Raw genomic sequence first — 25,390 nt, 5'->3', positions numbered from 1 at the left:
ATTCAAAGAAATCCTGATGATACACCAAGTTCAATTGATATTCAAAGAGCTGAAAGTCATGCAAGTTTGAGATCTTTAGAAAAATCCAGCGGAAGCACAATGTTGATCAACCAAACACCAATTGATGATGGTAATTTTTTCTCATTCCCATTCTAACTATGCTTTTAAAAACCAAATAAAAATCGTCTCTTCCATGGTCGTAATCAAGGCTAAATCTTCTTAAGTATATTTTTCAAAATTGAGATGTTTTTAATCGTTTGTAATATGAAATCTTTGCCTAAAGTTTGTAGGTGTAGATTTTCAGCATAGATACGTGCTAAGTATTTTTAAAATTTAATGATAGCCTATTGAAACATCTGGTAGACTCGCTCAGGAGTCTAAAAGAACTATTTGGTCAAAATTTCATTTTTTGTTTTAAATTTCTAAATCAGCCGAAATCCGTTTCATACACAAGCGCATTTAATTTGATCAATTTTTAAAGATAACTTGAACCAGCATTATTTTGGATAGTCCAATTTCTATTAAAAATTATCCTCAAATAAAATTTCCTGCTCCACTCTCGTTTAGCTTCATCATCTAAAAGTCTTGATATTCAAGCTGGAATTGACGAAGACTTGGCTGATCTTCCTGCAAGGTCAAGGTAAATAATAAACTACAAAGTATGTAGAAAATATTTTTATATATAATTTTTATAAAAGATTAACAAAAGAAAGTTTTTCAGGTTCATTTTTATAAGGATGAAGTCTTTGATCTTTTTGTATATGTTTATGCTTGAGTTCTTTACAATTAGAAAGTGTGAAAGTAATAAACTCTTTCCTAGTAAGAGGGTCACAGAAGAACTATTGCTTTTTATCAGAAACCATCTTATTTTTTTTTTTTTAGTCCACGTGTCTCAGGAATTGGAGCTCTTCCAGACATTGTAGAGGCTGATTTGGATGATATTCCTGAACTTGATCCTATACAGGAAATTGGTATGTTTTAAAATTAAAGTTTTTATGAAACTGAAATAATTTTAATTATTTAGCAGAAGACTAAGTGTTAGCTCCTCAGAAAATGTTGAAAGATTCCCCTAAGTGTATCAAAAGTGCCTTGTTTCCTTCTATTTAATTTTGCGTCGTTATCTAACGAACAAAATCAAAAACTAAAATCACCGTCTTTTAACAAGCACCTGCTCTTGAGAGGCGACATTTTACCGTTTGCCATGACAACTTAACAAGTCCTTCCTTTAAAAAAGCGATTATTAACTCAATGAAGAGTGTTTGCTAAATTCTCACAATTTGAAGTTTTGTCATGTTTTTATGTGTTAGCCCGCCCTACTTCTTCGAACTGAGGCATCTTTGAAAAGGGCGTTTCACCCAAAATCATGCACATTTAAAAAGCACTGCAACACTTAATCGAGGAAATAGAACAGAAGCACTCACAGAAAGCTCTCGTGTTTGCATTATCCTTTTATATGAAATAGGAATTACTGTAGTTCAGCAAGCTCCCAATACATTCATAACACTTAACATCTTTAGATCAAACGTTGGTCAATGATCCAATTCAACCACCATATGATACGGATATATCGGATAACCAACCACCGCCCTCACTACCGCCCATGATGGAAGATATGGATGACCTTGACCCCACCATGGAACAGTCTTTCTTCACCATTGGAGATGATGATGACCACTTGCCTAAACATCTATCTAAATATCAACAGTAAGTTTTATTAAATATGGTCCTTTTTGGTCACCAGGTTGGTCGGTTGCACGTGCGTGGTTGGTATTTTACAGACCGGTCCTCTTTTTAGAAAAAAGTAGATGTGTCCTATTTGCGGCATTTTCTAAGAATGTTAACGTCATCAATTATGTCGAAATTTTTACCAAAGATGTCAGTTCAATTCAACGGTTAAAAGTAAAGGTAAAAGCTTGGACTTGTAATAAATTCCTATTCTACTCTCTTATCCCGGCTTATATTTTATCAGACTTTGTTTGATTTCCTTCTGATTATAATATTCTTCACATAAAATGAATCGATTACCATCCTTAACACCCCTTCCCACAGACCCGGTATTTTGCAGCGAGGATTGGTTTATTTATTATTTTCAGTGGGGACAAAAATTGAAGTATAATTTTCCGTCGGGGACGATATTTTGGCCAATTTTCCTAGTGGGAAGGTGTCCCAGTGGGTCTGTGGGAAGGGTGTTCCTTACCTTCAAACAATTTCTGTAATGGTAATATTTGTCTCCTTTCTCCAGACGCATAGCATCAGCCACCATGACCACGTCTTCAGCTTTGAATGCAGTTAGCTTCTTTGAATTGTTTCCTCACAAATCGACGCGAAGACGCGATGCAACGTTGGCTTTCTACACTTGCTTAAGTAAGTATTTGTTTGTTTAATGTATCTTGAAATTCAACGGCCTTTATAGTTATTCTTCAAAAAAATTTTTAAAACTGACAAGATTTTTATACACAGCGCTCCTAAATAGCAGAATTTTAATCAAGTGCAAGATTTTCGACCAAGCACAAGCATTAACAAAAGAGATCCAAAAAAACAAATATTATCCCCAAAACTATACAATCTGAGATAAAATATATAAAGAATACTTGTACAGATATGCATAACCTGCGAGGTCATAATAATCTCGGTTTAGTTCTTAGAATTTTCATTTATATTTAATATTTTTTTCTATTTTCAGATTTAACCAAAAATGGTTTGATTGATGTCGAACAGAGAGAAAATTTTGGTGATATTCTACTCTGGAAGAAAGCCACGTGATTTAGTTTAAATCCTACTGTTCCTATCGTTGCAATTATCGTATGGGTAATGTGTGGTAGTAGTGGAGATTCAAATATCATGATCACTTTCTTCAACTTGATCAAAGTAACTTAGAAAGTGAGAGGCTTCATTATCAAAATATCACCAACTCAGTGTGGATAGTGGTCTGGTATCAGTGTAATTTGAAAGTGGTAATTTCCATGGACGAGTGATATTTGAAATCTCTTACGTCATTTGACTTTCACTGTTATTCCTACGGAGATTATACACCGTTAAAATCGTTTATTGTTGATGATAATGTTTAAAGATTTATGGTTGAGAAAAAAATGTTGATGGTTGAAAAATTTGTTGAACGGTTAAAAATGAGTTGAGAATATTTTTCTTGGATGTTTGAATATTTTTCCTACGGAAATTCTTTTTGGTATTCGTAAAATTAGATTTGTAAATTTTTATCATTGTTTTAATTGTATATAATTGTATCATATCATAGTGTCTTTTAAAATTGAAATATTATATTATATATTATATTTGACTTCGCATATAATTTTTGTACATACACACATTATATTTTAACCAAATATCTAGTTTTTATGTTCCTTTTATTTTTTCCTGCATATCTCTTGCTTTTTATGTTGATGAGGATATTCTGAATGAAATTAGTGGTGATCGAATAGTATTGGTTTTCGCCCGATTGTAGCACCTTTAAGAATTTTCTTCAGAAAATCCTCTTTTTGTTTGAATGTTACGTTGAAAATAGTGTTCATTACTTACAAAGGTAGTATCTTTCTTAGGTATTTATTTTTTGCAAAGAAAAATAAAAGTGAACTATCATAATATTCTTTGTTTAACATCTTATGATATGATATATAAAATTTTGACCAAGCAACATGCAGGCAATCTTTATGTAGCTGCAATCTTTTTGTGTGTAGCTTCATGCCAGGTCCTGCTAGACTTTCGTCAAAAACACGCACGTAGACGGTTTGATTAAGTTTTCGTATTTAATACCTACTACGCTTCTTTCCCGTTTAAAGTTCATCATCGATCATAGTTCATATATTCGTTTTGTAAATTTTATATTTGTTTTTCAGTGAACAAATTTTAAAATTAAAACAAGATTGGTATAAATATGTGATAGGAAATGCTTGGAGTTAGTGATGGTGTTGCCTACAATCTATAAACTAAACGTTGATGCACCTGTTACTGGACAGCGAGAATGAAATCATATGAATAAAACCTGACAATCAGTGAATTCAACAATGAATTGGAAAACAAAATGACCGGAGCTTTTAGAAGGCATTTAGGTATGAAAACCATTCTTTTATGTTCACTTTTTAGAAAATATACATATACTTGAATACCGCTCAACCCCTTTTTCCTGCAATAACCCCATCCTCAGGGTTTGAATAATCGGGAGTATTGTGTCGGTGTTTTACATAATTCATACACGCAGATACACGACGTTTACGAAGTACGAAGCCTGTGATATCAAAATCTCTGCATTTGCCATTGAGGAATAGTTTAAAAAGGTCTCGTAAAAGTTAAGTTTCAGGCCTATGATTATTTGATCCTCATTTTCCCATAATAGCCTTATTTTTAACACACATTTTTTTACAAATGTGGGTTGCTTAGCATTCTAGCTCATTTTGCATTGATAACCCTGATATTATACCATATTTATGCGTATTGGGTCAAGGGCTATCGTTTGCCATTGTTGGATTACCGAAAAAGCTTTTACTTTACGAAATAATGTAGTGAAAAAATGGCTAATGGTTGCTTATCAAAAATAAGCAGTATAATCTGAGGTCACATCTCGAAACAACTTTCGATCTCTTATGCTTTGAGGGCATGTTGTGTAAATAAGTAGTTGACTCGTTATGGAGGCATTTTCCTTTCTGTCGCTTCCTTTTACCCCTAAACAATATTTTTAAGGATGATAACTTTATGCAGGAGTGGTCACCGGATAACAACTGAGCTGTTCTGTGATGATACTTCACTTCAGTATTCAACCATCACAGTCTCACTGTTAATCTCCTCACATCAACAAATTCTACTGTGTTTCTTTTTGTGTTCATTATTTACCATTCTTGAAATGATGAATATAATGACATGAGTTACATGAGTTACAGGAGCTACCAAATTTTCTTGAGTAATATCTTGCTTTCTTAAAAATTAATGTTCTTGTGTTAGGGGCATATTATTATTTCTTTACACTTGTTTTTTGGAGTTTTGGAGCTTAATTTGATAAGAAATATTTCATATTGGGGCCCCCATATTCGGTGGCCTGTGCTGACTTGCGAGTAGACGATGTTATCGTCCGTTACAGTGATAGCAGAGGCGGGAAAAAATGGCGGTATGGCGTTTTGGCGGTATACGGAAAAAAATCGGCAACTCTACCGACTGTTAACTCTTTTCGGCAAAAAAACCCGTTTGCGAATTTTCTTCGGCTTTGGGCTTTTTTCTTAGATAGTGATTCGTCTTAGACTATAACATAGTCTAACTTGCGAGCTTCTAATAAAGCGGCGGTGAAAATAAGGAGTAAATATAATAGTTATACTCCCAAATTACGACTGTTCAGAGTGTGCAATTCTCATGCTTTCGCACAATAAGTCTACATGGTTTCCTCTATTTCTTACGCTATTATAAAGATAGTCAAGCTCTCTAGTACGCCCATGGAGTGATGGTTTAGCCATAATGGGAATTTCAAAGCCTAACACAACAACAATATTTACAGGGAAATCTCAAGCCAATTTGATTATATGTATTGAGAAAAGATAGAAGAATGCTATATTCATCATATCATCGGCATCAAAACAAAATTATATTGATTTTTATAAGAATTTATTGATTTTTATAAGAATATTTTCCATGCACATTTATAGTTCGATCTATACGTCGTTTCACAGAACAAGAATCTCAAATCTCGGATTGCTATTTATATCAAAACTCACAAGGTCTACCCTACGTACATTTTAAATGCAATATCTTTGCCATTTTGGTACCCATTAGTATGAATATTTGACGGCTCAAGCTTGTGTAGAATATAACGCGTGTTCCTTATAATCTCTACTCTCATCGGTATCATAGCATAGTATTATAATCTCATCGATTGTAATGGATGACCCTGTTTTTTAATAATACCATTCTTGTATTTATTTTCTTTTTATATAATATAGGAATCACCCGCTCGGTTGGACTCATACAATGTATGAACAGACAAATGACCGATTATTAACATTTTCAATGATTAAAATGCAATAAATGAGACTCTTGATTATGGCTTAAGGCCCCATCTACACAATATGAATGTATGTACTCGTTATATTATAGATTTTTCTTATGATTACTCTGTAACGTATTAAGCTAATGCCAACAAATGCAGACACTACGAATTTAACGACGAGTGTTGACTGTATATACCTGTACATAAAGCCTGGCATCAGCGGTCCAACGGGAGTGTTCTTACTATAGGGACCTCTAGGCTATTGTATGAGATACAAAAAGCAATAATAAACCCAACCGCTGTCAACAACAAGTATCATATCATCTCATCTTGGCGTGCGTGCATGGGAATGGGAAGCATCAACTACTCTTCTCTGTTCCATTATTGTTAATAGTTTAATATAATAGAATAAAAACATAATGTAAACATACCCTTAACAATTTTCTATAATGGACCCAAGCTTCTATTAACTCAAACCCCCAATGATAATTGACGCTCCTCCTTCCTGCAAATATTGTCATCAAGTATTGCAAACATCGCCTTATTTTGATCACCCTGTAGGAGTGCTTGTTACTGTAATTGGGAGCATCAGTAAGTCAATTACACTATGCAAGACAAAGGCCAACCACCACTAATAGTAAGACTGTATTATTATTTTTCATGTTTGCTCTGATACAAAGTCTTCGAACTACATGTTATTTTGATCCGAAGATTTTTGAGAGCTAAATAGCGTCTATTTAAATTACAAGATTAGCTTTTATTTGCTTGTTGGTTTGAACACATGGGTGTATTGCTTCCAGGATGTATTTTGTTGCTACAGGCCGGCGAAACTAAATTTAAATCTGGGCGATCGCTTAGCACAATGAGTCTAACGATTCTTAACATAGGCTGTTCTCCAATTAAGTTAACACCCCGGGGTATATTAAGGATCATTGTCAAACTTTAATGGTTTATTTGGTGTAGAGTAGCTGTTTTTGTTTCAGAAACTGCTATACCAATTTTATCACCATACTTTTAGACAGTTTTTCAGATACCATATCTATAAATGATTGGTAGATTGAAAACCAGTTACAAAACCATTCTAAAGACCACCTTTGTGTGTTGGTAGAAAGTCTTCAAACTTCAACTTATTTTTTGGAACATTTTATCTTGTTAATTTGACATGAATGCTACAACTAAACTTAAAACCCCTTCAAAATCACGTCAAAGTATGTAGCCTGCTTTCACTAAATCCTTAGTATTCCATGCACGCCTTGATCTAAACTAAAATATTTGATAAGTTATGTTCTGCTGTTGTTAAGATAGCCCTCTTGTAGGGGACGAGATGGAGTTTTTACAAGCTCTTATTTGATTTGGTTGGTCGTTAACCAGTAATAAAACAATTTTGTTACTTTTTCTAAAGAACGCGTCATTTTTATTACTTCAAATGACCAATAATTAAAGTATCTTATAAAAACTCCATCCCATCTGTCTTGTAGAGTGAGTGTTTTGCTTTGACCTTGAAGAAGACTTTAAAGAAATCTTTTTTCCATTATTTTGCTTCTAAAAGTATTCCTTCAGTTTGAAGGCCTCGAAAATGTTTCGTTCACTTTCCCCTTGAACTCTTAATGTTATTTGATTAAAAATCATTATTAAAGGGGCGCCGGGGCACTTTCTACCATCTTAGACAAAATGTGTATTTAATTATCGAACATATAACGCTTATAAGTGGAACAACAAAAAGTATGTCAATTCTCATGTAATTGTACCATCTAATTATATCCTTACCATGATTAAAGTGATTAATGCTCCTGTGGTTTTTGTACTCTAATTATTGAGGAATATTTTTGTCCTCGGAACAGATTGAGATTCCTTTCTTTTTTAAAGAGGTCAGTAGGCTTTTCAAATTTTCTGGGTGAAATAGTCTTGGTGAACTTAAAAGTCTTCCAAATATTAGAAAATGAGCTTGAGAGCTTGGAGCCCTTTTAATTGTTTAAATTGATTGTTAAACAAAATATATTTAGTACTTAGAATCATTTAAAAATAACATTTATATTGCTTAAACCTTAGGTTTCTTACACGTTTTTTAATAAGAACATCCCAAACTTTTGAAGCCTTCGGATGTTCTTAACATATTCTTATTTTCACTATTTTGTGAGTATTTTTGCCCATCTTCCTAAGAAATCAGATGTTTTTGAGTCCATGAAGCCTTAAAATGTTCTAAACTTGTTCTTAACAATTTAACCATTGAAGCTTTATGTTCTTATATACTTTGTTCTTATACAAAAAAACGTGAATCAGATTCTCTCAAGAGGTTTCTTTCTTGGAGGTCTAATCAATGTTTATCTCATCGCTTCAAAGGGTTTAGTTTTACATAAAATGTTCCCGCTTCATATTTGGTGATGAATAATAATTTCCCTCTTTCTGACCAATCTTGCTCCACACCCGTGTCAATTCAATGTGAAAAAGCTTATAAATTAAGATTGATGAGTAAGCAGACGATATCAAGTGTATGATCGAGTTCTTCAATTCAGGTTTCAATTCGTTACAAATGTTGTTTTTTGTTGTTGTTGTTGAAAAATTAAGATTGATAGTTGATAGCAAGAACCTTTTTATTTTTATCTTCAACGGGCCAGCACTTTGTAAGATTCTCTGATCAAATTAAAAGTAGATAACCACTGGCATTGCGAAAATATGATTTGATTAATCTAAAAATGAGATATGCTCAAAGAACGGTTAATGATGATCGTTTTGAAATTCTGTGAACCAGATACTGGCTGCTTGACAACAAACTGATTGTAACAGAGCTGATTTCTTTTTAGACTGTTTTCTGATAGCATTATATAACATATTGAATTTCCTTTCACGTTTCTTCACAGGGAATCAGAGAAAAAGAAGAACAAATTGAAAATGAATCATCACGGCAGCATAGATGCTATGCACGATCAAGCCGAAGAACAATCCACGTCATCAACGAAGGAGAGCAAAAAGAAATCCAAAGAAAACCTAAGCAAGGATACAGAGGACTCCACCTTAGATGATAACAACGAAAACAACAATCTAATCAATGAAAAAGATAAAAAGAAATCCAAAAAAGATAAATCCAATACGTCAAACAGACAACCGGTTTCTTTCAAAACAAAATATTTTCCATGGATTGTTTGCGCTACAAGCTTTGTGGTCCAGTTTTTCGTGCTGGGCTTTTATAAAGCTTTTGGTCCGGTCTATGTGAAATTGTTACAAGAAGAACCAGAGGGGTATGGAGGTAGCCCCGTCGCTACTTGTAAGTATTTACTTTGCTTGCCACCATAATCTCCCAGTATCCTTGTCTCGAGAAGCTTTTAACCAATAGGAATGCGATTTATAAGGAGCTTTACAGTTGACGTTAGAAATAAAAGATTTAGGCCAGCAAAATTCCCTTTTCTCCATGTGCACAATCCTAGATTAAAGTAGAGTCTCTTTAACTTGAATGTCCTCTTAACTCGAACACGTTTTCTCGTCCCTTTAGTTAACAAAGCCTTATAAACCTTACTCCATAACTCGAAATTTCACTAACTCGAACAAATTGGTGTTCTCCGTGTGAGTTCGGGTTATGGAGACTCCAATGTATTGAATTCATTGAAATTTTTCCTTTTTTATAGCATGGGTAGCTTCACTTTCCATCAGTACATCCTACCTGAGCACACCTTTATCCTTTGAAATCATCCGACGAATCAAGTTTCGACCCGCTATGTTGATCGGTGCTACGTTATCAGGTATTCATTCAGTAATTATCCTTTAAAACTGCCTTCTCAAATTTGATTAGATTTATCACTTTTTTCACTTCAAGCGCTTAACATGTGTCAAACATCTTACGAATTGTTTAATTTTTTTAATCGAAGAAATTCCTATATTTCAACGATTTTGAATTATCTATCTCGTGAATATCGAAGCTCACGGTTTCATTGAGTTTTGTAGGATGTTAAACCCAAAATTTAATCCAAAGTAGTAGTGTGTAGTCTAATGACTGATTTGAAAAATCCAGTTCGGACTAACTTAATAAGCAAAATTTTTAATCCATACGAACTAGTATGAAATTAGCATGAACAACAACAAAACTTACTGTACAGGTCTTAGCAGGCCTACTACATTGAGCAAGGAATGTGTTCGTGTTAGCATCCAACACGCTTAATTTCTCATAAAAGATATAATGCTACTTGTAATAGAAGATACGTCAAATATTTTCTTTGTGTGATTCTCTGCACGATAGATGAGACTGCTCGATACTTTTTAAGTAGAGCGTGTTACATTAATGAGAAACAGATTATTTCTTTATCAATATTTAAAGTTCCAATATTTGATATTTAATGCAACTCATACTACTGTTGTTATTTCCAGGTCTTGGTTTGCTTGTCTCCTCATTCGCTGATAGTGTTTACATTCTCTACGTCACGTTCGGATTGTTGTTCGGATTCGGTTCCAGTCTGTGTTACAGTTGCTCTCTCTTGATTCTGCCTCGTTATCATACAACATACTGGGCGTTGGCTCATGGCATCGCACTAGCCGGGAACGGTTTAGGAGGCATGGGACTTTCACCGGCTAATGGTATGCTTTTGGATTCTGTAGGCATCAAGAAAGGCTTCAGGGTATGTATGTGTTATATGAAACGAGTTAACCAATGCGAGTCTCGTACAAACTAGAAAGAAAGCTCGAGGAAGAAATAGTCCTAATGGTTTAAATCATTTTTGACCTTTCTTGGTTCGACGACAAAAATTAATTATTTGTTTAAAGTTCAAATCTTGAGTTCTAAAGATGGTCATGAAAATAAATATCTTATAATTTTCTACTCCCTTCTTCAGATCATGGCTGCAGTGTCGTTTGGTGTTTTGTTTACATGTGGTTTAGTCTACGAGACACCTCCAGAGAAGGATCCCGCTGAAGAAGAAAATGAAGAGGACGATGAAGAAGATCTAGAAAGTCTAAATGAAGAAGATGAAGAAAAATTATTAGAAGAAGAAGTCTTCTATCATGACACAATATGGAAGAATAAACCGCTTCTCATATTTCTTCTCTCCACATACTGCTTAAATTTTGGATACTACGTACCTTATGTCCACTTGGTGAGTATAGTTGGTTTATAATCCCCTTGTGACTGGTGCATTTATTATTACCATCAGTAAAGAGATCCTTCTATTTGGTATAAACTTGGATCATTGCAACAAGGTATTATAGAAAACTACTTTGATTTTTAGTAAGGAATGGCGTGGCAAGTGTGGTAAGTATGGCTAGCCAGATAATCTTCTCCGTCTGGTCTGGAACCTTTCTATGCTTCTTCTCTAAACACTTCTGATGGTCACAGGAAATTTTGTGCTGTTGCTGTGTTCTGGAGGACTAAAATTATTATAAAATGTTTAATGAGTTATATTTTGATTTCCAGGTAAAGTTATCACTGGACGAGGGTGTATCGAAATCACAAGCAGACTTGTTACCAGGCTTACTTTCTCTAGCTCAGTCAGTTGGTAAAGTGTTCATCGGCAAAGTATTCTCCTACCCTAGCGTCAACCGTATACGAGCATATCAACTCAGCTTGGTCGCTTTATGCATCGCAACAACTTTCGTCCCAGTCTTATCAAAGTCATACCCAGGCTTGTTAGTCTACGCAATAGCTTTTGGATTTTCTGACGGTTGCGGCCAGGCGACGAATATGATTATTATAGGAGATTTAGCTGGTAAAGAATTACTACCGAAAGCTTACAGCACCTTTTTGGTATGCTCCGCTTCTGCTTTCGTGGTTGGTCCACCAATTGCAGGTTCGTTTCCTTTTTCTTGATATCCTTTAATCTTTAATCTCAAAAGACGACAGTAAGTCAACAGGCTTTCTTCCTCCCTTTGAACGTTAATCTCTTTGTTCCAGGGGAAATGTCATTTGATCGATCAACAGTTTCCCTCCCGTCATTTTATAGCAATTGGACACCCTCCTATCACAAAGTAGGCTACGTCATAGCTTCCTTCGTTTCGAGCGTAAAACTCCTACTCTAAGGTTTAAAAGCCTGGAGTTGTCTATTGTGTAGACTAATGACAGAGCCGGTAGGACCTTCATTAGAAAACTTTGCTAAAAATATTGTCTTAGGTGAGAAAAACCTTGTAATTTCACCGCCCCGTTTCCTAATTTGTTTAGACGACAGGATTGTCTTCAACTGGTTTAGACCCACACGCTGATTATTTGTATGTCATTACTTAACTAATGTTTTTACTTCTTGGTTATTTGAAGGCGCTGTTTACACGGCGACTGGTGATTACTCAATCGCTTTCTTCATGTGTGGAGCTATGGCGTTCGGCTCGGCTGTCCTCCTCTTTCCAGTGACGTGTATACGGGACGAAGAACAATTCAAATATCGAGCTAAACGAAGAAAAGAACGAGCAGAAGCTAAAAAAATAAGAGAAGAACGAAAGAAAATGGGTATGATACATTTGTTCATTTGTTTTTTGATTTAGTGTTTGGGATTCTCTTCTTACTCTACTAAATTAGCCTGGGTATCAAGACAATACACTCATCATTGTTTAAAATTGTGTCTGTGTCAGGTGGATTTCCGTCTAAACCTGACCGGGAATGAGATTTTTGTTTATTCATCAAATTAGAAAAAAATAAGGACGGGTTTCCGTCTGAAAAGATGGGTTTCCCTACTCCTCTTCTAGCCTGAATATCCAGACTAAAAGCTTTTAGGAAAAAACTACCTTAACATGAAAAAAGTTCAAAGATGTTATACATCAGGCACTGGTGCTTTCATTGTGCAGTTTAAGCAGTTTGAGGATTGACTCAACTTTTAAAATATATTTTGAATTTACTTCCCTAATCCAGGCTTACCAGAAGAAGAAGCTCCATCTACACCAAAGGACCATCTGTCGGCTGACAAGATGAAAAAGATACGACAATCACAAGTCTCCCTACTCACACGTAGCTGGCATAGCATTGATTTCAAACAACACAAATCTAAGAGTAAAGAAAGTATACGTAGTCGTGCTAGTAGGAGAAATGTCGATTTGAATGAGGTCAAAGTTGATGCTTGATGCCTTATCAGACATGCGTGAACTATCTGACTTTTTTATCAAACTGTAACCGACCGAATAACGGTTGAGTGTCGGCGATGCGATGCGGAAGTTTTGAAAGAGCGTTCTTTTTATTTGTCTTTTCTTCTTTTTTTTACTCCCCAGAAATTTTAGGCCTTCTAACCGAGAAAACTCTTTTACTATTTGAGACATTTTCTGGTCATACATAACTCCTTACCACCTCACTTAGTTTAAAATCAAATGATCTTCTACTTTTGAAAAGCTTTCTGACTCCAAACACATCAACGGATTCGCGCACCTATAGTAGTATTACTACCTACGGTTTTGTAGAGGTCTGGTATTCAGACCAACTATCCCTAGATAGGAATTTTCTTCTTGTCAAGTATGGTAGTTTTTAGCTTTTTTCGTGCTGCAAAGGTTAGGCCTCTATCAGAATTCTTATCAGACGCATTCTCGAGCATCGCTATATGCTATACAACGCTAATTGGGCCGTTGCAGCCTCCCTTTTGCATATTCGTTTAATGGTGTAGCATTGATATCGAGGTTTGTTTAGAAATAAGCAAATTATTTAACTTTTTTTGTCGTATACATTTTGTATTTTGTAGTAATTATTAGTAAATATTTTTTGATTATTGTACAATAAAGAAACAAATCAAAATACCCTGAAATACTTTCAAAATAATATGGTTTCTCAAGTCTTCTAATAACGAACTAACAGTTTTTCATCCAAAGTTAGTTCACATTTAGTAAATAGAAAGAATCAACAAGGGACAAAAATGAACTGATACTGTAAAAACCTCACTTTTTACAGTTATTTTTTCTTATAAGAATGGTGTAAATCCATTTCATCATGAATATTTTTAACTTTTATGGTAAAATCATCCTAAAATATTCTTACAGCGTTCTTAGGTTAGGATCCAAATTCAGACTAGATTTAATTTAGTACATACGTCTCAAGCATAAAATTTCATTTTTGTGAAAGGAGTCCCCTTTTGAGCCAAATATTAACGGTGGAGATTGTAGTGACGACATCTTTTTGGTTTTACCCGTTTTAAAATAAATAGCAATTTTTCGAGTGCAGTACAGTGCATTTCATACACAATCTAACACGAAACACCTCATAGATCTCCAAGATATTTTGTCTTGAAGTCAAACAAATGCGTTCTGCAAAATTTACAAATTTACGAAACTTGTAGTTTTGACAATAAAGAATATGCGAGAGTCATTTTTTCTTAAATTACTCTCTTGAATGTTTTGGCCAGACAAATTTTAGAGCCAGACCTCGAAAGCGAGTTCCTTCAAGGGTTCCAAAATTACGAAAATAAAGAATCGACTCCCTCAAAGGGTCATAAATTAAATTCTTGAAATTTGGACTAAAATTAAAAACAAAAAACTGGCTGAAATTTTTGGCAAGAAGTCTCTCAAAGGGTATGGCAAAAACGTAAAAAAATGGACAAAATTTTCGAAACTCAGTCTAACTAAGCGTCGATCACCAAACCCGTCATTCCCCAAACCTATCCCTCCCAACGCCGTGCACACAAAACATCCTTTGTACCGCTGCCGCCCCCGCCCGCAGCCACCGCCTACCACCTCACTGAAATCGTTCTTCTTCTAGCGCCACAAAGCGGCACGCAAAATCATTGACTAATTTCCTGCAGTCGCTTTTTCCTTTTCTTGGAACCCAACCAGGCAGCTCGCTGGCTCACCATTCATTCAAGACCATCAAGACCAGAAAAAGGAACAACTAGTTGTCTTCAACACCTCACAAAATTCAAAAAAGGTAAATCTTTGAGCTAAGGACACTTCCCTCTGCAAAGATCATTTCTCCCCTTGCCATATTTATATTGAATGCTGAAAGTGAAAGTCTGTCTCAGTTTTTCCTGGTAGCTCTTTTCTTTTTCTAGTGTACTTTAGGTGTCGAACCGGGTTCTGGGCCTACTTTTTGAAAATTTGTGTTTTTTGATACTCGTATTTTGTTGTTTGTCTTGTTCTTGTCTGTTGTTTTTGTTCCTTTTTTGTTTCTTTGTATTTGTGTGGGAGTTTTTGTTAGTTTGTTTGAACTGCGGCGCGGGTCGGTTCAGGGTTATGGAATCTGGGGGAGGCTGAGTGTTGGACGTCCTTAAAACATGTTTAAAGCCGCTGCGCCTGTCGCAAGTCAGGGACTCCAGATTACATTGGTTGGGTTTTTGAGTGGCTTTTGGTGTTTGTGTTTTTCTGCTTGGCTTTTTAAACTTTATGTCTATTGGTTTGTTGGTTCTTTTTCGCATAAAATTCTCATTTCTTGACAGGATGTTTGATTGGTTTGATTTATATATTTACAAAAATTCAAAAAAATGGAAAAAACGTATAATTATAAAAATATTAGTGCCTTTTTATGTTTCATCTTTATTTTATTTAAAATTTTCAACACTTTCTCTCCTTGAGGTCAGATCTCTGATCTTCACCATATATATATAAATATAGTATTTATTTTTCATGATTGTAATAGTAAAAGGATACAAAGATTAGGGTTCAATGATATAATAAACTAAACTAAACTAAAAATCACGAAAATGTACGTAATGTATTATGTGATAATTCAATAGAACTAGAACACACACCAAACACATACTAAAAGTCTTTTGGATATTGAAGCTGGCTTAAAAGCACTGATCAAATATTCGCCATGGAGTACCCCAAGGCTCAGTCCTAGGCCCATTGCTTTTTCTGAGTTATATCAACGATCTCCACGCCTGTATTTTTAAAAACATCAGAGACTTACCACTTTGCAGACGACATCCATTTATTAAATTTTTCTTCTACTGTCTGGTCCCTTTGTGGGAGGATAAGCGCTGACCTTAGAAAACTAGTCAGCTGGCTAAATTCAAACAAAATCCTGCTGAATGCAAGTAAAACCGAATTTGTTATCTTTCGATCCCCCTGGAAACGCCTTGACTGCATTCCTCATATTAAACTAGCTGGCAGCAGTTACATCAAAATGCCTCGAAAATGTCAATATGAAAATTGCGTAATCAGAGAACGTATGTCTCGCTCATTATAAAAAGGCAGACACAAACTTTCAATAATTGGATTGTAACATCGAGTTAAGTCTCTTTTGTTAAGTCACCAGGGGGTAAATAAAACAGACCTTGATACATTTATCGTTCGTTTCAACTTGACGATTCGTTTAAAACTCAGCCTCCTAAATATTTGGGGTAGGTAAAATATGTACAAATAAATTCATACTTTTCCAACCCGGCGAATCTTTAAAAAAGGAGTGAACAATAAAATATAATTACCCTTTCCAAATAAACCTCTTCGGTGGCGAGCATAGTCTACTCTGACGTAATTGTAAAATTTATGTGATGGGAGTTTGACATAGTAATGTAATGTTGTTTGGGGAATTATGAAGTTCTCTGGAATTTCGATTGCATTTATTCAGGTTGATTTTTTATGACTTCTAATGGTACTTTTTCTAACGAGTTTGATTACTCTGTTCTCACACTTATGTCTTTTTTTTTCGCGTCCTTTTCCATGATTACTTTTATTTATATTTTTAAAGACAGGTAAGAAGGCATATTGATGTAACTGGCTGGTCAAACTTTAACCCCCAGTAAGTGGGTTTAATACCTTGGTGTCTATCTAGATGAACATCTCAACTGGAAGCACCATGTCTCAACTGTTGCTACCAAGCTTCGCAGAGCAAACGGAACTGTCTAAAATCTGACACTATGTCCCAACAAAAAGTTTACTCAGCGTCTATCATCATGCAATCTTTTTATCTCATGTTAGATATGCAGCCCACACACACAGAATTCAAACTCTCCAAAATACTGCAATCAGGATCATGACTTTCAATGGTCCACGAGTCTCTGCCACTCCCCTTTTAGCAAATCTAGAATTACTCAATGTCTTTGACCAAGTCAAAGTCATGAACATCACGTATATTCACAAATATTTCAACAACAACCTTCCCACTGAATCCCTTCAAGCTCTTGTTTTTGAAAAAACTCCTCACAAGATTGAAACCAAAGACCAGTTCATTGATCTTATTTTCCGCCCCAATGTTAACACTACAAATTTTGGATTACACTATTTTACTAGAATTTCTTCAAATCAATGGAATGAGCTTCAAAGAAAATTTACTGACGAAAAACTCTCTGATTTAGATCTTGCAAAGCTAAAATCTCTGACCCAAAACTTCTACCTAAGCAAATATGTTACCTAACAAATCTCATGAAAATAATGGATAAGGAATGGAAAAACTTATAAATACTTTTAACCTTGCAGCTAAAAAAAAAGCTGTTTTTAAATGTACATACGAACCGTTGTCATACTGTATAGTATTTTACTTATTTTAGCTTCTTGAATATTTACTTTTTTGCGATTATTCTCTTAATTCTTTAAACATTTAGATCGACCCCTGTATTTTTTATTATAATTAAGTTTCTATTAGGGGTGATCCTTCTACCTAACCTGGTAGTAAATATATTATTCAATTCAATTCAATTCAAATAAAAAAAAAACGACTCTAGCCCTCCCCAGGTGTCTTATCTTTTAACCATATTTGGATTGTGTACTGTCCCCATGACTTCATTTTTTGTTTCAATCAAAAAATATTAGAAAGAGCATCGTTGTTGAAATTATACTGTACTAGTGTTGTCTGAAATGACTATATTATATGCAAGTAGATATTTTTCTCGCTTTGCTCGCATTAAATATGCCATCCAGTTCTTTCGATAATTTGAAATAATTGTTATGTCATGTTAGATGAGTGAAATGTAGAAGTGCCAATTCTTAAGGAAAAAGCAGGGAAAGCCACAAAGCAAAGAACAGATTAAAAAAATAATAAGACAATTCTATGTATATACAGTATATTTTAGTTTTTATTGAATATTTATACAGGATTACGCAAACAGTTACAAGTATCTGATATTACCTTTGGTCCTGTTATAAATCTAAAATAATAAATAAATTATAAGTTAAATAAAAGGCATGCTGGCATAGTTTACGAACGTATTGAATTTGGCTATGAAAAAGCACTTGAAAATTAATTATTTGAATGAGGAGTTAAATACGCTATGAAAGTAGAAATTACGATGTTAGATCTCGTTTTGATTTAGAGGTGTACGTACTTTCCAATGTTGGAAAGGCATGAGTAAATGATGGTAAGGAAAAACACGAGGCATAACACAGTATGAAAAATAACTGAGGCAAACATAAAATAGAACTAATAGAGAATATATTAAACTAAATATGAAAGGTCATACCCGCAGAAAAACCACGCTGTGATCGATAGATACTTCAAAAGGTTATCTTAAAATTAATGTAAACAAGACTAAGAGTATACATGTATGTGAAGTCTATTAATACAGTATGTCGAGACTGAGAATATTAATACTGAAAAGTGTGACGCAATGTGTAAACTCTGAAAAGGAGAAAGTACCCAAAAACAGTGAAATTATCATATTCAAAATGTTTAAAAAAAAGAAAAAAAAAAAAATAAGACGGAAATAAATATTAGATAAAATATCCTAAACGCCTCTCTTTACTATCTCTGGTAAAAGATCATTACGTAGTGTTGTGGTGTTGTAAACAAATTGATACAGAATATTAGGGATATAGTTAAATGTAGCAACGAGAGTGAAAACCAAAGCCTCACTAGATCCAAAAATAAATTATCCAGAAAAGAGATAGTGTAGTGGCAAGTTAAAGGCTAAGCAGAGGCACTATACTTAAATAAAATTGAAAGTATGAGACTTTATTTTGTTTTTAAAAATATTAAAGTCATTTACGGTTCTCAATTCCACTGGTAGCGTATTGTACAACCTTCCTCCCATAAAGAAGAATCCACGTCGGGCAACTTCTAAACGAATTTTGGGCAGACGAATAAAAGCATTTTGGTTTCGTGTATTGACACCATGGTTATTTTGTTCGAAATGATTAGCCAGCAACACACTTGCTTTACCCAGCATACATTTCTTCACAAGGCAACATGCTTGACGCTTCATGACATTCGAAGTCGGCTCGATAATATGGCGATCTATTTGCCGTTTGTTAATGATCCTTCTAGCCCTGCGATCGATACTGTCAAGGCGGTCGATGCTAGATCTGTTGAGGTTTAGGTTGGTGGATGACCCGTAAAGGATGATAGTTTGTACCATAGCACGAAATATTTGGTAGGCTGCGAATGAAGTTACGTTCGATCGAATTAAAGTCAGTAGCTTTAAACGTGAAGTTGATATCTTAATTGTTTTTTCAAAATGTTCGGATAGTCGAAGCTCTGGGTCGATCAAAATTCCCAGATATTTGTAGCTGGTAGCGTTGTTAATGGGTGTTTCACCGTAGAGTAAATTCAGTTTGGGAGAATCGTGCAATTTCTTAGCGGTGGAAAACAACATCCCCTCAGTCTTTCCTTTTTTCAGGTTAACGATAAGTTCGTTCTCGGTCATGAAGCGTTGGACGTTGTTGAGTTCGGCGTTTAGGATGTCGTTGACTTCTTTGGAGCTTTTCGCCGCAGTGTAGATGACTGTGTCGTCTGCAAACATGATCGTTTTGCAATTCTCAAGACAGTCAGGAAAGTCATTGAAAAATATAAGAAATAAAAGTGGGCCAAGAATGCTTCCCTGGGGGACGCCACAGGTGACCGGTTGCGGTTGGGACATGGCTTTATCATACGAAACAAATTGTTGGCGATTGAAAAGGTAGTCTTGAAACCAGTTCAGCTCAGTTCATTGCTTTTTTTAATCCCTTGTCATAACTTTTCAGTTTAAAGGGACATAAAAGTACTGACAAAATTTGTAAACAACAATGACTTAAATGTTTTTATATGAAGAAAGACATAGGAGTGGACAATTTGTTTCTCTTGCTTTTTATTGCACTTTGAATGCTGTTGTTGTTTGACAATTTTAACTTTTTTGATTTACATTTGAAAAGAGAAAAACAAAGGGGCGGGCAAGCCAAGGCAGGAATTAAAATAACGAAACATAGATGGGCCTTAAATTTCAAAACAAAAGCTGAATAAACTAGGCAGCTCTATCTGATCTATCAATCAAAGCAAACTTATATCTAGAACAAAAACATTGCTTGCGAAAACGTGACACACAGACAGAAAACAAACATACAGATAGACTACGGCTATTGATACATAGACAATTCTAGAATGGAGAGAAAATTTTGTATTTTACATTTTACTGTCAATCAAAGCAATCAGTAATCGGATACAAGATAATTGTGTAAATTTATAGTTTATTTATAGTTTACAAGCAGATAAGTCAGCCAAGGGATAGGCAGGAAAATTATGTTGTAAATATCATTCCATTGGACAATGGTACTATACTATAGGTGATAGATTCTGTGCCATACATAACAGTTTTGGAATAGGGCCTGAAAAGAATAAGCACTAATTTCCCTCTGGTTCTTTGTTTATGTTGATTTAAAAGTTTAGAGAGAAGATATTCTTGAGTCTAATTGGAGAAAAATCAGATAAGATCGTATGAGAAAGAGTTATATTTAGTAGATTAATGTGATCAGAAATTTTAAGAAGATTAATTAAGTTCAGAAAAGATTTTACTAAAAAGTGAATTGATAAGCCAGAAAAAGTTATGATTCCTAAACATCGTTTTTGAAGCTTAAAGGACTCTTTCCAAATTATAGTTACTTTTTTACCCCAGATTTGGCAAGCATAACAAAAGATGCAGAAAAAATAGAGCATAGTAAATCTGAAGTAGTGTAGATAAAAGATCAAATGTCTGAGCTTAGAAATTATTCCATTAACACTACTTAATTTAGAGCATAGATTGTTTGTTTTTATTCTCCAATTCAAAAAGTGATCAAGAGTTACTCCAAGGTATTTGACTGATTCGCCTATTTTTAGGGGAATACTATAAATCAAAAGCTGAAGATTTTTGTTTGATTTGTTTGTGTACATTCCTGAAAAGTTAATTCTTTTTTTAGCTTTCAAAGAGATTTTATTTATTTGCACAAAGCCAAACAAAAAGATTTTGGAGATCTGCATTGATACTTCCTTCAATGTTGAAATATTTTCTGCTATGCTCTGCCATGCTGTTTATATTCAAGAGAATAGGTTTTGTAAAACCTTCTATGAATTATCAAATAGAAATGTTTGGCAAGTGTAAAATACTCACAGACTTTGATATTGTTGATATATGTTGATTGACTTTTCAACTGCAAAATTTATATTTAAACCTTTTTCAGAGAACATTTTGCAGAGTGGTGAATTTGGTGTTTAAAATAAAAAAATAGTAGACCGTATCGCAACAGCCATGACATCTTTACCGACGACGACTCGCTTGCTTCAGTACCTGACTGGCCGAGGGTCAGGCTCGGACACAGCAAGCCCTCCACTTACATGAATGACTAGAGGGGCGTGACTCCCTTTTCCCTGTGTGTACTAGTTTCAACAGCCTACTAACTGTCTACCCAATTCCCCTCACATGGCATGGGTTGACCCGGACAAAGGTACATTCACTTGCCAAGCGAATCATCGCAGCACAAGCAGGGAATCGAACCCTGACTGGCCACACAGGAGCCATGGCCATTGACCACTACACTAGGATACCTTATTTGGTGTTTGTTGATAACTGTATTTGATTTTAAGTATCTGATTTTAAGATAGACCATAACAGGCTATAAGGTGTGGTCAACCTATTTTGAACATAAATTACAAGTTAGTACCATGGTACTAAGGGATTGTCCACCTATTTTGAACTTTAATTGCAAGTTAGTACCATGGTACAAACGGGTGGTGGTCCCAAAAATAATTTCAGAGTCAAGAAAGTACACATTTTGGGCACTGATCCAGTACACTAACTGTGTACCCCCTGTATTTTTCTGAACATTGTCCACTTTGCTTTTTGGTGGGAATGTTAGAAATGGCTGCCAGAGCTAGGATAGTAATTTCTTATTAAGTCATAGTAAAAGAGTCAACAACTAGACTTTTAAATTTGAATTCTGAAATTGCATTTCACATTTGCATTTTCTTGCATGCAGTAGAGTTAGTCTTCCTACTGCATTTGGTTTCTCTCATACTAGCAAGCTGGTAAGCCATTTTTAGTTTTTTATAATCTTCAGTATAATATGCTTCTACATAGCTTTGTCCACAATTTCAATCAGATTTTATACATTTTTCATGCATATTTGTACAAGCTTTGTTCCATCAATTTGATGACTAGGCTTACATTAAGTGATTTTTCTTATTTTCACTCAAATTTAATTTATTTAAAAGTATTTTTTTATTTTTTCTTCAGTTTGAATACATGTTCAATAATATTCCAAACACTGCCTGTGTGTGACTGCCTGTTTACTGCCTTACCTACCTGACTGGTACGACCACAGGGAGAGAGCCAGATTACACCCTACACACCCCTTCTCACAACACATCACATAGCAATGAAGTGTCACAATGGCAGTCTGCAACATTCTTTGTTATAAAAATTGTACCTAATATAGACCTTTTTCGTAGTCAGGATGAAGGCTGCACGGTATCCCCTCTGATATGTTTTAATGCGGGCGGATGCGTTTCCTGTATAAAGTTCACGTCTAAGAATTACCCCCGTCATTGTGTTCTGAGTTTCATAAACTTGATTAGCTTGACTATTACCGTAACATCATGTAATGCCAACATACTGTGTCTAATTCCATTATAGCAATATCTGGTCTGCAAAGTAATTTTTTTAAACAACTTTCTCAAAAACTTTTATTTATCTTCACATTAAAAACATTAAAAAGACCAGATAGCTGCTATGGCGGAGTTAGACATTGTATGGCGGCATTAAACGAAAATGTGGTAAGTTTTATATAATTAGCTCCTTTAATTTCAGTAAATTTGAATTAGAAATTTGAATGACCAGAGAGGTTGGAAAACGATATCATCCCTCAGTATGTAAATGAAATTTTTCAATCTGCAGACCTAGACAGGGGCTCGATTATTAGCTATTGAGCAATCTCAGAAAGCTATTTATTTTTCATTGTTGCATAGCTTTTGATCTAGTGGAGCGAATTTGATAACAGACCGATCAAAGTTTAAGTTTATCTTTCCTCTTTATTATAGAAACAGTTTGATTCTTTAGAAATTCGTAGATTTCAAGGAATTCCGCTTTAAAGAGGGTAACTTATTTCTTGCACACCCAGTAGAAGATGGTAGATCAGTGGATTTATTTTTATTTCTGGAGCATTTGCAAAAGCATGGAAAAATAGAAAAGTTGCATTTTTTATTGATCTATTCACATACTGAATTTGAAAGACCTTCTATGTGACATTAGCTTGCAAACTTCATTTTTCCAGTACTTGAGCTTAAGGCTTACATGCAGCATTGGGTATATACAAAGTCCAAATATGCATTTCCTGCAAATTTTGTATGAAGAGCTAGAAAGAATGAATATACAATTGTGTTGGGGTGGTTATATTATCCACTTTCCAGATTTTGGTCAGGTGAAATTGACTTCTAGGTATTATTACAAGGCATTTCTTCCAGGTAACTGGCTGCTTTTTTTCCTTAAAAAAAAGTTAATACCAGGTACTAAAAAGGGGGCGGTAGTACCTAAGACATTTTTTTCCTGAAAATCAGTGTTATTTCCCTGTTGCAGCGGGTACTCTCTTATTAGAGTTGGGCAAACTCTTTAGGGGGTACTAAAGTTGCAAGCTGACACAGGTGTGATGTGACTTTTTTAACTTTTCACCCTTAGTGAGACTAAGTCTTTGATAGAATTCGAATAAGATAGTAGTTTTTTGTGCATGTTGAAAGAATAAACAGTCTGAGTGAAACATAATAGGAAAAAGGTAAAAAAATATCGGAAAATGAAAATTAAAAATGAAGAAAACTGTGCTATTATAATAATCATTCTCACATGAGTGATTCTTTGATCTTAGATCATCATAAAATAAAGGTTAAAATTAATCAAAATTAAGCAAGCAATTTAGCTTTTAATTTTGCAAGTCGGTTCATTTGGACCAAGAGGGGCGTTGCAAACTGAAGGAGTCAGCTCATGAAACCGGTGAGTTTTGCATCAGGGTAAACAAATTAATTAACCTAGATAGATATAAAGTTGCAGCACTGTGAAGTCGGTCATTTGTGACTCCCCAAACGATTTACCTGAAAACAGGACCGGTCTGTAGACGCTCTTTTAAGAGCCGGTAAATGACTGGTAAAAATTTACCAAAAGGTCGCTACGAGTCTAGTTAATTTAGCTGCTGCTGCGAAGCGTTAAGTTTCATGTAGCCTTTTTAGTGTCACAGGACGCAGGAGCTAGTCAATGGTCAAAGTTTAATCGACCATTATTGGCCATCGGTTTTTCATGACCTTTCCAATAGCTCTGGACAATTTGCCTTCCGTCCCCAATTTTTTTATCCTACTGTATCCCCTTACCTTTGGCTCGATCTTTGTCCAATTACTGTTGAAATAGGTTGGCTTATTATCTATGGCATAAAGTTTAAATTTATGCGAAGCTTAATGGTTTTATTTTTACATAAGTGTTCCCGTTTCATATCAGACACATGTTTCATATCAGGACAGTGTCTGCCTATTCTCAACTTCAGTTGAGCTAGAATCTGAGAACGTCTAGTCTGTCTGTGTCTGTCTGTCACAAAAACTTTGGGGCAGGCTGGAAACTTCAAAAATGGTCCGATTTGGCTGAAATTTTGCACAGTTGATCCTTGGGTGAATCCCTGGGGTGGTTTTTTCATCTTTTCGAAATTTTCATTTTTAAGGGCGTGGTCACGAGTTTTAGTCCCAAAACGAGGCTAAAACTTTGGGGCAGGCTAGAGACTTCAAGAATGGTCCGATTTGTCTGAAATTTTGCACACTTAATCCAGCTTAATCTTTGGGTGAATCTCTGGGGTTTTTTTTTTCATTTTTTCAAAATTCTTATTTATGATTTTTTTATTTTTCGAAAATTATCATTTTTGGGGCCTGGGGACGAGTTTTTAGCCTAAACGAGGCTAAAACCTATTTAAGAAATGCTAAAATTTTCCTTAAGCCATTAAGTTTACAATTGGGCCTACGAATGATTTCAAAGATACTGAAGTTGAGCCAGTGCGGTTAGCACGTTCGACAGTTATTATATTGTGCTGATATAAACAATAAAATATGTTTTACTTTTCCTCTTTTTAACCAATCTTGCTCCACATCCGTGTCAAATTAATATCAAAAAGCTTGTAAATTAAAACTGATGAGTAAGCAAACGATATCACTTTAATTTTTTTTTCTCCAAAAATGAGATTGATAAGGCACAGGGTGTGTTGTTTTAATTCCGAATTCCCTTAATATAAGCTACTGACAATGCCTTATCATCCAGTACTGTTTACCCATGTTGTTATCTTGAAGCCTCTTTGTGCATGCCTTCCTTTGATTGACAGCTTTTTTAGATCGAACCCTCTATTTCT

The 25,390-nt window shown here is 34.8% G+C and overlaps 3 protein-coding genes across 4 annotated transcripts in view; all 3 read left to right on the top strand.

Annotated features, from left to right (window-relative positions):
* Positions 1-3,365, top strand: part of LOC136802299 (double-strand-break repair protein rad21 homolog) — a 32,210-nt gene extending 28,845 nt beyond the window's left edge. Inside the window, exons 14-19 of the mRNA XM_067059014.1 lie at positions 1-130; positions 568-640; positions 883-971; positions 1,518-1,704; positions 2,243-2,364; positions 2,684-3,365. Coding sequence (XP_066915115.1) covers positions 1-130; positions 568-640; positions 883-971; positions 1,518-1,704; positions 2,243-2,364; positions 2,684-2,763 — 681 coding nt within the window. The 3' untranslated portion in view covers positions 2,764-3,365. The remainder of the gene's footprint in view (positions 131-567; positions 641-882; positions 972-1,517; positions 1,705-2,242; positions 2,365-2,683) is intronic.
* A 2,571-nt stretch (positions 3,366-5,936) lies between these two features.
* Positions 5,937-13,093, top strand: LOC136802345 (monocarboxylate transporter 2-like). The gene is made up of 9 exons (XM_067059072.1): positions 5,937-6,068; positions 6,545-6,620; positions 8,842-9,245; positions 9,604-9,717; positions 10,340-10,587; positions 10,801-11,061; positions 11,379-11,751; positions 12,213-12,401; positions 12,801-13,093. Exons 3-9 carry the CDS (start codon positions 8,873-8,875, stop codon positions 13,007-13,009), a joined length of 1,767 nt encoding a protein of 588 aa, XP_066915173.1. The 5' UTR covers positions 5,937-6,068; positions 6,545-6,620; positions 8,842-8,872; the 3' UTR covers positions 13,010-13,093.
* A 1,582-nt stretch (positions 13,094-14,675) lies between these two features.
* The window catches only part of LOC136802344 (dihydropyrimidinase-like), a 35,215-nt gene continuing 24,500 nt past the window's right edge, over positions 14,676-25,390 (top strand). For both annotated transcript variants that reach the window (XR_010845993.1, XM_067059071.1), the window contains exon 1: positions 14,676-14,789. The gene's annotated coding sequence lies outside the window, so the exon portion shown is untranslated. The remainder of the gene's footprint in view (positions 14,790-25,390) is intronic.

The sequence above is a fragment of the Clytia hemisphaerica genome, unplaced genomic scaffold, assembly GCF_902728285.1.
Source record: "Clytia hemisphaerica strain Z4C2 unplaced genomic scaffold, Clytia hemisphaerica genome assembly, whole genome shotgun sequence".
In the NCBI taxonomy this organism is placed as follows: domain Eukaryota; kingdom Metazoa; phylum Cnidaria; class Hydrozoa; order Leptothecata; family Clytiidae; genus Clytia; species Clytia hemisphaerica.
Note: the sequence above shows the minus strand (reverse complement) of the source record. Positions and strands in the feature narration are given on the sequence as shown.